At 40.6% G+C, this 11409-nt stretch overlaps 2 protein-coding genes across 2 annotated transcripts; both read right to left on the bottom strand.

Annotated features, from left to right (window-relative positions):
- Positions 1-3492: 3492 nt before the first annotated feature.
- Positions 3493-6999, bottom strand: LOC140773629 (organelle RRM domain-containing protein 1, chloroplastic). The gene is made up of 9 exons (XM_073116283.1): positions 6541-6999; positions 6345-6442; positions 5433-5676; positions 5240-5337; positions 5093-5158; positions 4445-4519; positions 4198-4266; positions 3989-4095; positions 3493-3904 (listed from the first exon to the last, which is right to left on the bottom strand). Exons 1-9 carry the CDS (start codon positions 6876-6878, stop codon positions 3800-3802), a joined length of 1200 nt encoding a protein of 399 aa, XP_072972384.1. The 5' UTR covers positions 6879-6999; the 3' UTR covers positions 3493-3799.
- A 423-nt stretch (positions 7000-7422) lies between these two features.
- LOC140774628 (probable auxin efflux carrier component 1c) lies at positions 7423-11251 on the bottom strand. Its single transcript, XM_073117703.1, has 7 exons — positions 9582-11251; positions 9022-9491; positions 8694-8937; positions 8488-8573; positions 8131-8288; positions 7884-7960; positions 7423-7772 (listed from the first exon to the last, which is right to left on the bottom strand). The coding sequence occupies exons 1-7, from the start codon at positions 10010-10012 to the stop codon at positions 7706-7708; spliced, it is 1533 nt and encodes a 510-aa protein (XP_072973804.1). The 5' UTR covers positions 10013-11251; the 3' UTR covers positions 7423-7705.
- Positions 11252-11409: the final 158 nt, after the last annotated feature.

The raw sequence follows: 11409 nt of genomic DNA, 5'->3' as shown, positions 1-11409 counted from the left end.
GTTGCTTCCAAACTAAATCATAACCATAACTGGTGTGTATATGTGTGTGTGTGTATATATATATATATATATATATACAAGATTGAAGTGGGGGTACGTGTCAAAAGCCCAGGAGACCGACATGCACGTGAAGGAGTGGAGGATCGATGCATCCACCAACCGAGAGTATTCTTGGCACGCTTACACCGAGCGCGAGGTTCCAGAGGTACGGTACGAGGTTTGCTGCAGTGGCCGATGCAAGGAATCCCATCCAGTCAAGCCCCACGTGGGCATATTACGTTCAACCAATGAGCTTTTTACTAGTTATTACCCCATGAGATTTTATTTCCTCATAATCATTATAAATTAATAATAATAGAGATTAAAAAAATAATAAATTAAAGAAGCCTCATTGGGGAGTATCACAATTCACAATTCACATTTCACATTCATTTTTCTATATATTACATTTTTTTATTCAACACCATGAGTAACTAATAACACTAATTTGTAATTAAATTGATAGTGGTAATGCTTATGTGAGGACTAGTGTCAATAATACCCACATCATGATACATGCATGAAAAGAAGCCTCATTGGGGCTGCCAGCCTAATTATAAAAGATTAATTAAACCTGCCTTAATTAGAAAAGTGAGTTAAGCATTAATTAATGAAATGGCATTAGGGTTAGTGGGTAATAAAATGAGCTCTTCTTTTTCATCTTGTTAATATATAGGAGATACTTCAAACCCCAAGAGGCATTTAGCATGTACAAAGAGAGTAGCTTTGGAAGGAGGAGAAGGGTGTTGGCCTAGTTGATGCTTCCTTCACATGTGAATGGACGAGGTAACCAATGAGAAAGCTTAAGTGTACTTTGAGTTGGCTTTTATATTATATAACATAATATTTGAAGTACTTACTCCTGTAGCAAAATATTCATCATTGAGATGCCTAGATCTTCTTTGCTTCTTAAAAACTCCCAGCATGGTACAACCCAAGATCATTACTTAATTACAAAACATCCGCAACTACAAAGACAACAAGGTCTTAGTCAAATATTCCCCCCTAACCAAAACCCCACTAATTTAAGATTTTGTCTACAATCTAAAAGTTGGTATGAAGATTCCTTTTTATGTGTGTGTGTGTGTGTGTGTGTATGTGGTTTATAGATTAACTTCAATTATGTTGCTCTCTTAGCCCAAATCAAGCCAATATCAAGTTGTTAATTGGCCCAATAGATGGCATATATAGCATTGACAAGGGCCATTTGAGTTGGGACTGATCCAAGCACATAAATCACACCTCAAATTAATTTATGGATTTGAAGAGTTAAACTCTTTGCTCACTCACACTTGTAAGACTCATAAATGTGAGATTATGGCCTTAAAAAGGATTAATTTGATGAAAAAAGCTAGTGTGGAGAAGTTAACAACTAGTACTAAAAAAGAAGAAAGTCTACAAGCAAATAAAGTGATGGATCTTGGTTGGTTCAAATAGGGGGACCTAATTTTCTTTGTCCAAATTGGGCCTCTATTATTGAGTATTCTAACATGTGGAATTGCATTATTTTCCATAGTATGTCATGTCCAAGGGCCCAATTTTTTTTATGTTTCTTGCATGGTATAACAGCTAGCATGCATAGATGAATCCTTTTAGCATTCTACTCCATCTAGGGCAATGTTACCCAAGTCTACGCAGGCTTTCTATTTCTATAACCTTCTTTCTTAATTCCAATTTTAACACGATATAACATCTTAATTAGTGAGGTGATTGGAGCCGGAGATATTATTAGCAAGATTTTGGATGAAAGCTCAAAGTAGAGCATGCATGCAAAGATGGCAAACGGTAACAATCTATGAGCTGGAAGCACACACTCACACTAGCAAAGACCATTCTCCCATGCATGCATTCTTGAGCACGTTTGGTTGTAGATGGTGGAGTGGAAAGAAAGCTTGTTGAAAGATTTGGAATCCAAGTGATCGATTCTCCACTCACTCTTTAGTCTCTTTCTCTGATCTCTAGATAACTAGAATTATGATACAAGAGATCAGGCATGCAAACTAATTAGTCAAGTCCTTGGACTGTAACGTAAGCAATAAATAGGCATCAATGTCTTGATAGCTAAGCTAGTTTAAGCTCACACTACTACTACTACTACCTCTCCTCTTTACTAACTTCATTCATACCATCTTATCCCTATCCTCATCTTTCAGATCAAGCTAGTAGAGCTACGTACGTTTACTGGAAGACATTGCACTCAAAATTAAGATGATACCTTATCCTAACCTTCCATGTTTCTTAGATGAGTCATTATATGGATACGAAGAGCCAGACCACCCTCTCTCTTCTTTTCCATCGCCGCCGACACAGGTCGGCGAAAAAAAGACGGTAGTAGCTCCGGTTATGCAGACAAGTCGGAAAGCCGATCGACATAGCAAGATTTGCACCGCGCAAGGACTGCGACACCGGCGAATGAGACTGTCGGTAAAGATAGCCACGAAGTTCTTCTCTCTGCAAGACAGGCTAGGGTTCGACAAGGCAAGCCAGACTATAGAATGGCTTCTGACTAACGCCCACTCCGCTATAGAGCAGCTCACTGCATCAAATAGTGCCAAGAATGAGACCATGCATAGTGGTCATCATAGTGCTGGAAGTGATCAGATAACAACCTCAGATAACAAGAAGTCGATCTCACTCACACCACCGAGAAAGAGAAGAAATATATCGAGGAAAGGCGCAGTCGATCCGATAGTAATGAAAGATTCGAGGGAGAAGGCGAGAGCTAGAGCAAGGGAAAGAACGAGAGAGAAGAAGAAGAAGATGATGATGACGATGATGATGATGATAAGCAATAGGATCAATGGAGGATAGTTGCAAAGTAGACCAAGTGGTGCATGCTAAACCTGGCTAATGTGCAGTTTTAGGCCATCTGTGTGTTTTTATTTGGTTACTTCGTTGTGTGCAATTTGGAGATTAGGGAACCTTTTAGTGCTTCAACGATCTACTAGGAAGCATATATATATATATAGGATGTTAATTACTCTATGAAATAGCAGTACTTAATTATTTCAGGAAGAATTCAGAGAAACCTACAATGAATTGGTTTATCTGGGTTTTATAAATTAAGTTTATGCAAAAAGAGGGTGTGGAGCATTCTCCATATGTAGATAGATCTTCCCAAATTTCTCCACTCTGATCAGATAATATGAACTCAGTTAGGTATCAGTGAAGCTAGCATAAAAATCTGACAGATGATATAAGAGCAATAAATCAAACAAATATAATTGAGCAACTACAAGAATAAAGTGGATAATGTAAGATGGATTAAGGAGAAACTTTTGCTCCTTTTGTCCCGACAGTAGATCTGTTCATTTTTTTTTTCCTTCTTTTTTTCTGATAGACAGTGGATGCATTGTCACATTACTTCACATATGCAAAATTTCTAGTCCTGCTATTGACTGAAAGATGTCTTCTCTCAAACAGATCTGTGAAGCTAAATAACGCAAGAGAGTGTAAGTAAGAAATTCTCTTCAACATTGAAAGATGTTAGAAATATTCGATGCACAAAATTGTCAGCAATTTCATTGAGTACAGAATACACTCAGATGGACACAAAATTACTGAATATAAGTATACGATGACTGGAGCTACTAGGTTGCAACTTCATATACTGCAGAGGATTTGATTAGAAGGGGAAATATAGGGCACTCCCAGATCCCTTGCAAGTTGCTAACAAGAGGCCAATCGGACCAGGCAACTGAACATTCACCCATGCCTTTCTTTGATTTGGCTGTCGCCAACTTCTGTATCAAAAACCACTTTAATATGAGGAAGACGATGGGCTCAAGGGCCGTGGACGTCCCCTGCTGTTTCTAGGTGGATTAGTCCTCGCAACATCAACAACTATCATCCACCCATTAATTATCTGTGAAAACAAAACACTAGGCATGTCATACTCCCAAGATATATTTTTTCAAGCTTTGTAACAAGAAACTGAATCATGATTCACCTTTCCGTTCATCTCTTTCAGAGCAGCACTTGCTGCTTCTTCTGTCGTGTACTCTATGAAGGCATAACCCTTTGACCTTTTTGATATCTTGTCCATTATAATTTTGACTGTTGCAAGGGGGAAAATCAAAATATATGATCATCACATATAAGTTCAGTAAAATGATCAATTAACAGTTCATGAATTGACAAAGCAAAAGCTTCATATACCTTCTACCAGCTCACCAAAACCTTCAAAGGCAGCACGCAAAGTCTTTTCAGATGTGTAGAATGAAAGTCCTGCCGAAAAAGTATTTATTAATAGTTAAAGGTAAATCTATGAAAGATATTGATGTGTACCGAGTAAAAAAAAATACAAAAGAACGTTTTGATAGAAATTGTAATATCGAATAAGCTACAGAAACTAATAAAAGTGAGGCAGGGGGGAAACCTAACAACAGCAGAAGGGTTACTTTACCAGTCACAAAAAGGCGCTTGGTTTTGACATCTGATAATTGATTTAGTTCCGCTGACTTCATCAAGTCATCATCTCCTGAAAAATGCAACAAGCTTTCTTAGCCACACATTTTACGTACAGGTAAATGGAAGTTAGATGGTGTATATATGTGCATGCTTATTTAGATGTTCCACACCAAGTAGCTGCTAATAAATGAAGAGTTGACCATTGGAAGATTGATATTGGTCACCGGATACAGTGTAAGGTTGCATGCTGCAGTTCATCCATTCACAACCCATGTTGTAGTGTCTCCAAAGTAGTGATGAACTGTTTCTTAGCAAGACTGACTTGTCAGACCCATTCTATGTGCTTGACCAAAATCAAGCTAGATAGAACATTGGCTTCTCTAAGCTAAATACTTCTCCTTTTAAAATTTATATCTCATATACTGATCCATGGTGTCCCTGAATCATTAGTCCAAGTATTATAAGGATTCCCTTGGCAATTATCGAATATCAGATGTAGCAGCATATGTTGCATCAAACTGAATGTTACAATATGTTTGTAAACCCAAAATGAAATGCACAAACTTTAGCACAGAAGTTCCCAAAAGAAGAAAAGCAAAAATCATTGGAAGTACTGAGGTTGTGAATAAGACATGAGACAAACCTCTGTAATTTTTGTTATCAGACCCAAAATTCTTATCAGGTCGAACGGATAGCACTCCAGGCACATCTGCGGACAACTTAAATCTCTTAGTTGTCTGTTTGAAGCAAGGTCTATTACATATGATCATGGAAGTACAAAAACACTAACCAGCTAATTCATTTGCACATTCCTCATCTATTTGGCAACAAAACCCAAAATCTTTCTCCCAGGAGATATGATATATGCAAACTTGTGCATCTTGCTCACTGCAAAAAAATTGATTATGGAAACATAAAGGTGAGATAAAGGAAAGTGTAAGCATGGTTGAAGTGAAGTACAGGGCAAGGAGACAGAGTATTACTTCCCCAAAACTTTTGCTAGGATCTGAGTGTAATTGTCCACCATCTGTGCCTTTGTCACGACTTCAACCCCAGGCTTCTCCATTTGAACAAGCCAGTATTCGTTTTTACTCCCCGTTGGGGAAGAGCTAAATGTATTACTATCAGATTTCAACTGCTCAGCTAATGAAAGGTTCAAGTTGCTATAATCCTTCTTCCCAGGTTCTTCACCCCCATCAGGCCTAACAGATAAAACTCCTGGCAAACCTACATAGAGTTGAGAAACAGTTAACCGCGTGTTAACTCTGATAATTGATGATGATGAAATTGGTATTGCCAATAAATTTTACTATTCCAACAACAATACTAAGTCAAGATTACAAATTATCAAATAGACCAGACATGCGATCTTCACTTCAACCTGATGGCTTCCAGTTGTCATATAGAAAGTATTTAGTAGAAGCCATTTTGCACAGGAATTTCAATTTATGCTAATTTGCAATTGGTATAGTGCTACTTTATATACACGAACTGAATTTGAGTTGCTCTAATATGATACTACTTAGTAAGTCTAAGAATATAAAATTGGCATATCTTCTCTAACAAAAACAAAAAAAAAGTTTGCGTCCTGTACTGGGAAGCATAACATAGCATTACCACAATATGCTGTAGTGATAAGAAGCCATTATTTGGGTTTTCAATGTTTGAGAGACTTAAATCAGATAGCTCAAAATACTTTGAAGCTTCCATCTGTATGCAGCCATTGTAATCAAGACAATTGACGATTGATCGACCAAAGTATAGAGTGATTACCAGTGTATAGCATCAGATGAATATAAAAGAGAAAAATGTAACACCGACCTAATATAAATGTTTCTATTCAGTAATGAGAACTTATGCATAAATATTAAGACATAATTAATCGCAACACTCACGGGCAAGCTCTCTAGACGAGTCCTCATCAATATCGCAGCAAAATCTGTAATGGTTCTCCCACGAAGCATCATAAATACACATTTGGGCCTCCTTCTCACTGCTCAATATACAACAAAAAGAACATCACACTAGTTTCTCAAAACACAAAGCAAGATGAGACGCAAAAGAAGGAAATAATGACGAATAAATCCGCACCTCCCCAAAACCTTAGCCAAGGTTTCAACATAATAATCGACAACCTCCTTTCTCGACGGCCCGACGCCTGGGGGCTTCTCCATCGCGACCACCCACCGGATGCTCGACGAAATGGGCGAGAGAATAGAGTGCGAGGCCGCCTCCGCTGTCGAGGGCGAAATTGAAGGCAGTGATTGGGCGGAAGACGACGAGACGCGAGCGGCGACGGCGAGGCGAGGGAAGGCGCGTTCGGTGGATTTCAAGGAGACGGGGAAGGCGGCGAATTTGATGGAGGAGAGGCGGAGGAGAGGAGAAGATGGGGAGAAGGGGATGGACTGGAGGAGAAGGAGGACGTCCATGGCCGGGCGACTACCGCCGACGACCACGGAGAGTGTGAGTTCAGCAGTATCAAAGCAATGAAGGAGGAGGGCTTCTTACAACCAAGAAGATTGAGAGATTTTTAATTTTTTTTTTGTTCTATTTCTTTCTTTCAGTTAGCTTTTTACTGACCACCAGCCGTTCGACTAAACGTCAATATGAACTTTTTATCTCGACTAGCAATCTTTTTACAAGCAACGAGTCGATGCACCAAAAAGCAAGGGTATTGCAGGCCGGGCTGGGTTCGGTCCAGGTTTTTGGGGCCGACAGGGTAGGGGCCTCTTTTTGTCAGTTCGCTCACTAATCACTCAAAATCAGGTTTGTCCTTTTCCACTCGTTTTTTTTTTTCTTCTTTTTGTTACATAATAAACAAGTTATTTCTTGCTTATTTAAAAAGAAGATTAAATTATGGAGGCCAGCAAATGTCTCATATGTGCAAAGATGAAAATGCCTTTTTTTTTTTAAAAATATATATAATTTCTTTGTCATTAGAGCCAAGGTATAAAATTAGCGATCCTTGTATAGTTAGTGGATTGTAATCTAAAATTTAATTTAAGAAAGCAATGATGATATGTTTCAGCTCTTTTAACGACAAGAACTGATCAAGGATAAAGGCAAACAAAGGGTTGTAAGATCGAATAACAACATGGATTAGTTCTACAAGATCTTGTAATAAATCCCATCTGTTTCCCTCTCTACCTACTAATTGCTTTCTAATTTACTCTAAGCTCTCTCCCCGCCGTTGCTGTGCTTGTTGCTTGTTGCTTGCTCCTTGCTCCTTGCTACTGGCTGCTTTACAACACCACCATTAAAGCCCAAGTAGAATGTAGTAGACCAGAGTAATCGGCAGGGCAATGAGCATCCCAAATATGACTCTGCAATACAACCAAACAAAAGATATAAAGAAGCAAGCAGAGATGGCAAAGGGGGGAGGAGAGGGATTTTTAATATGGAAGAGAGGGTGATGAGGTAGGTAAACTACTCACGCAGTGCTAAGGATGTCAGGGTGCACGTTGTACTCCTTTGCAAAGACGAAGGGAACAATGCCTTGAGGCAGAGCTGCCTGTTGGGTTTCATTAATAAAACAAAACAGAGACAAAGAGGGTCAGACCAAAAGCTGACTAACATTTTTAACATCACATTAAAATTGAACTTTGTTTATATATATGTTTGTTTCTTAAGGATACTTTTGTAGTGAGGATGATGATGACACGTGATCAACACCAGGCTGACCTGTACGATGGCGACGTGGAGGAGGGTGCCACGTAGGCCGACGGCAATGGAGGCGGCGGCCATGACAGCAGGGCCAGTGAGGAATCTGACGGCCATGGCGAAAGTGGCGACGGAATTCCCACATGCTATGATGCGCGGTTGCAGAGCCATGAACAATCCTGTCCCCATAAAGACACACAACCATCTCTCAGGACAAATTAAAAATGTCTCTCCTTGCCTTTCATTTATTATTAATAATTAGCCCCACCACCAATGAAAAGGCATGCAAAGACAAGGCGTGCTCTCACTCCCACTCCCAACTATACAATGTATATATATATACCTACTACTAATTAAATTTGATAGATATATACTGACCAAGGCTGAACATAGCCATTCCGAGTCCTGCATCCGACAGGATGGAGATGGAGCGTGAGATAATGACAGGCATCTCCACATTCCACCTGCAACCAACATCTCCATATAACAAGACTAAACTAAACTATAGAGGGGTAATATGCATATAAAGAAGAAGAAAAATAAACAGCTAAAGGTACTAGCTAGTAAAAAAGGTACTAGTAAACCTGAATGAAATGAGTGACCAAGTGAGTCCAATGAGACTGGAGTACGTGTTGGGGTTACGTATGAGCTTTCTCCACACCATGATCAGTATCAACCTTGTCATCACACTAGTCGGAGGCATTGCTCCTCCTGCCTTAATCCCTTCTTGAACCTTCTCATGATCTCCTCCCCCATGCCCATGCCCATGACCTTCTCCTTTCTCCATACACTCCTGATCCCTTTCCATCTTCTCCTTCTCTCCATCACCTACAAAATAATAAATGAACATATGTTTCTTTAGTTGAGTCAAGAATATTGTAGATATGTACATACTACCGTACTACGTACTACCTTTAGGTATGCTATGTTCTTGGTTGGTCGCGAACACTTCTTGGACTGGAGACTTGGCGTTCGAACTCCAGACGAACATTGTACCATCGTAGTTGGAGGGCCTGCCGACCATGGAGTAGAAGTCGTTGTGGTTGAAGCTCGAACCCCTCGGCGTCGGGTTCCTCGACGATTGCAGCGAGTAGATCTCGGCGTTGGTTAAATTGGACGGCCTGGGGGTGTTCCCGGAGAAACCCATCGACCTCCTCGAGTATATGTCGGAGCGCGACGCGTTCGAACGCCGCACCGTGACGTGCAGCTTGCCGTCCTCCTTCACCTCCGCCTCCGTCTCGAGCAAGTCGTGGCGGCCATCGAGGGACATGACGTCTGGGTCGACGTTAATGGAGGCGATGGCCCCCGCGGTGTCCGGGAACTGTTCGGCGATGAGCAACCGGGCACCCCGGTATTCGAACAAGAAGAGCATGAGGGTGTACCTGCATGTTACAATTCAAGCGTAAGCTAAATATTAGAAAATATATATATATACTACTCAAACAAAGAGGTAGCTTTAAAATTAAATTTACCAGATGATGCACTGGAGAACGACGATCTGGACCATGAGGCTGCCGGAGAAGTCCCCGTACATGCCCTTGAGCAAGGGAATGCCCATGACGAGGGTGTTGGGGAGGGTGGAGAGGGAGAAGAGCGTGATGGCCCACTCGAGGCAGCCGCGGCGGCTGAGATGAGCCCACAGCGCCAGCATCGCGAGCACTATCAACTTCTGGAGCGTATCAGCGGCGATGAAGCGCATGTTCATGGCGTACGGGTTGTTCATCGAGATGAAGTGGAAGGAGAGCAGCGGCACGGCGAAGAGCGCCACGAAGCGGTTGATGCCGGAGCACTGCGCCGGGGTGAAGATCCCCCACCACTTCACCGAGCCGTAGGCCAGGATCATAGCCACATACAACGGCACCATTGCCGTCATCACATGATAGAAATCTAAGATGGTGATCATCTTTTATCAAGTAGCTAGCTTTCTCTCTAAGTGAATCAGTATGTATGAGGAGAAGAGAGGAGAGGAGAGGAGAGGGGAGGAGAGGAGGGTTGATGGTTTTATTTAGTAGTAGTGGGAGGTGGAGGGGAAGGGGGGGAATTCGAGGAGCATGTGTTTGTGTTTTGTTTTGTGTGGAGAAAGGTAGGCAGTGGCCGGCAGAGTGGTCTAATGAGGAGAGAGAGCTTTGAGAGTGGAGAGGGATCGCAGTCTTCCATGCATGAGTGGACCTAACTGGCTTCTTCCACCACCCGGCCCCCAACTCTCTCTCTCTCCAGTTTATTCTTTCTTTACTGTCTCCCATTCAAGCTTTTCCCTTTGGACTTTCCCTTGTTTGCCTCCCATGCCACTTTATCCCAGTCCCTTCCCCCCAACCCACTTGGTAATTAACAACAAATACCCAAATACTAATAGTACATTAGTACCAGTAGTAGTAGTTTTTAGAGAGGGTTTGCAAGTTGGAAGTCCTCTCTAGTGGCTGACACTCACTTTTAGAAATATAAACTAAGGTGAGTTTATCTGATGTAACAGTAAGCGATCCATAGTTTAGTAGTATTGCCAACGAATGTTTTGTTTGTTATTAATCTTTTGAGGTTAAAAAAAAATTAAAATTATGAATTATACATCATCTATAGCACATGATCTAAAGCATTTGAGAAGATTATTAGTTTTCAAAATTAATTTTGGGTAAGATAAACTCGATCGGAAACAGGCTAACAATAGAGACAAGTTTTCTGAACCAAAAAAAAAAAAAATTAACTTCTCTTGATTTCCGGGCTTGAAGTATTTAAAAAAAATAAAAAGGGTGGATTAATTTAATTAAAATGGGGGGGGAGGGGAAGGGGGAGGAGCAGAGGTGGTGGGAAAGGGCATAAGATAACGATATAGTAGCAGCAATAATGATAAAAAAGAAATGATCTCAAATGCCAAAGGGGAATCGATATTCCCCCCCACGCGTGCACTTGGCCATCATCAAATCCTAAAAACTCGTACACCGCAAATACTTACACTTACACACACCCACCAAAAGTAATAAAGAAGCATAGCCCACCCACATGGATGGATCGAGAATAAATCTATCATTCTCCTGTACAAGGCTTCCAACTTAAATCATACCACACAGCTCAATAAGAATTCGTGTTAAAAGGGGAGACAATTCGATCAGAGAAAAGCAAAAGGCTTTAAAGGAAAAATACTTGTGAGACCTTTTGAGATCGATCAGTAAATACTTAATGTTTCTCTTTCATTCGAGTTATTATAGTTTTATACATAAGTTACACAAAGAAGTTAGTTCTCTTTCGAGTTCTATATATAATAGTCAACGAAGCAATGCTATGCAAATAAATATTTTCTTTTCATCA

This window comes from Typha angustifolia, chromosome 13 (genome assembly GCF_048772165.1).
Source record: "Typha angustifolia cultivar Huaian chromosome 13, ASM4877216v1, whole genome shotgun sequence".
Lineage (NCBI taxonomy): Eukaryota > Viridiplantae > Streptophyta > Magnoliopsida > Poales > Typhaceae > Typha > Typha angustifolia.
The sequence above is the reverse complement of the archived record's forward strand: the minus strand, read 5'-3'. Positions and strand labels throughout refer to the sequence as shown.

Coding starts and splice junctions, on each gene's coding strand:
- LOC140773629 (XM_073116283.1), bottom strand. CDS start 6,878: ATGGACGTCCTCCTTCTCCTCCAGTCCATCCCCTTCTCCCCATCTTCT. Junction 5,159..5,239: donor ATGTGCAAATGAATTAGCTG/GTTAGTGTTTTT, acceptor AGTTGTCCGCAG/ATGTGCCTGGAGTGCTATCC. Junction 4,096..4,197: donor TTTTGGTGAGCTGGTAGAAG/GTATATGAAGCT, acceptor CCCTTGCAACAG/TCAAAATTATAATGGACAAG.
- LOC140774628 (XM_073117703.1), bottom strand. CDS start 10,012: ATGATCACCATCTTAGATTTCTATCATGTGATGACGGCAATGGTGCCG. Junction 8,938..9,021: donor AGAACATAGCATACCTAAAG/GTAGTACGTAGT, acceptor ATTATTTTGTAG/GTGATGGAGAGAAGGAGAAG. Junction 8,289..8,487: donor AATGGCTATGTTCAGCCTTG/GTCAGTATATAT, acceptor TTATGGGGACAG/GATTGTTCATGGCTCTGCAA.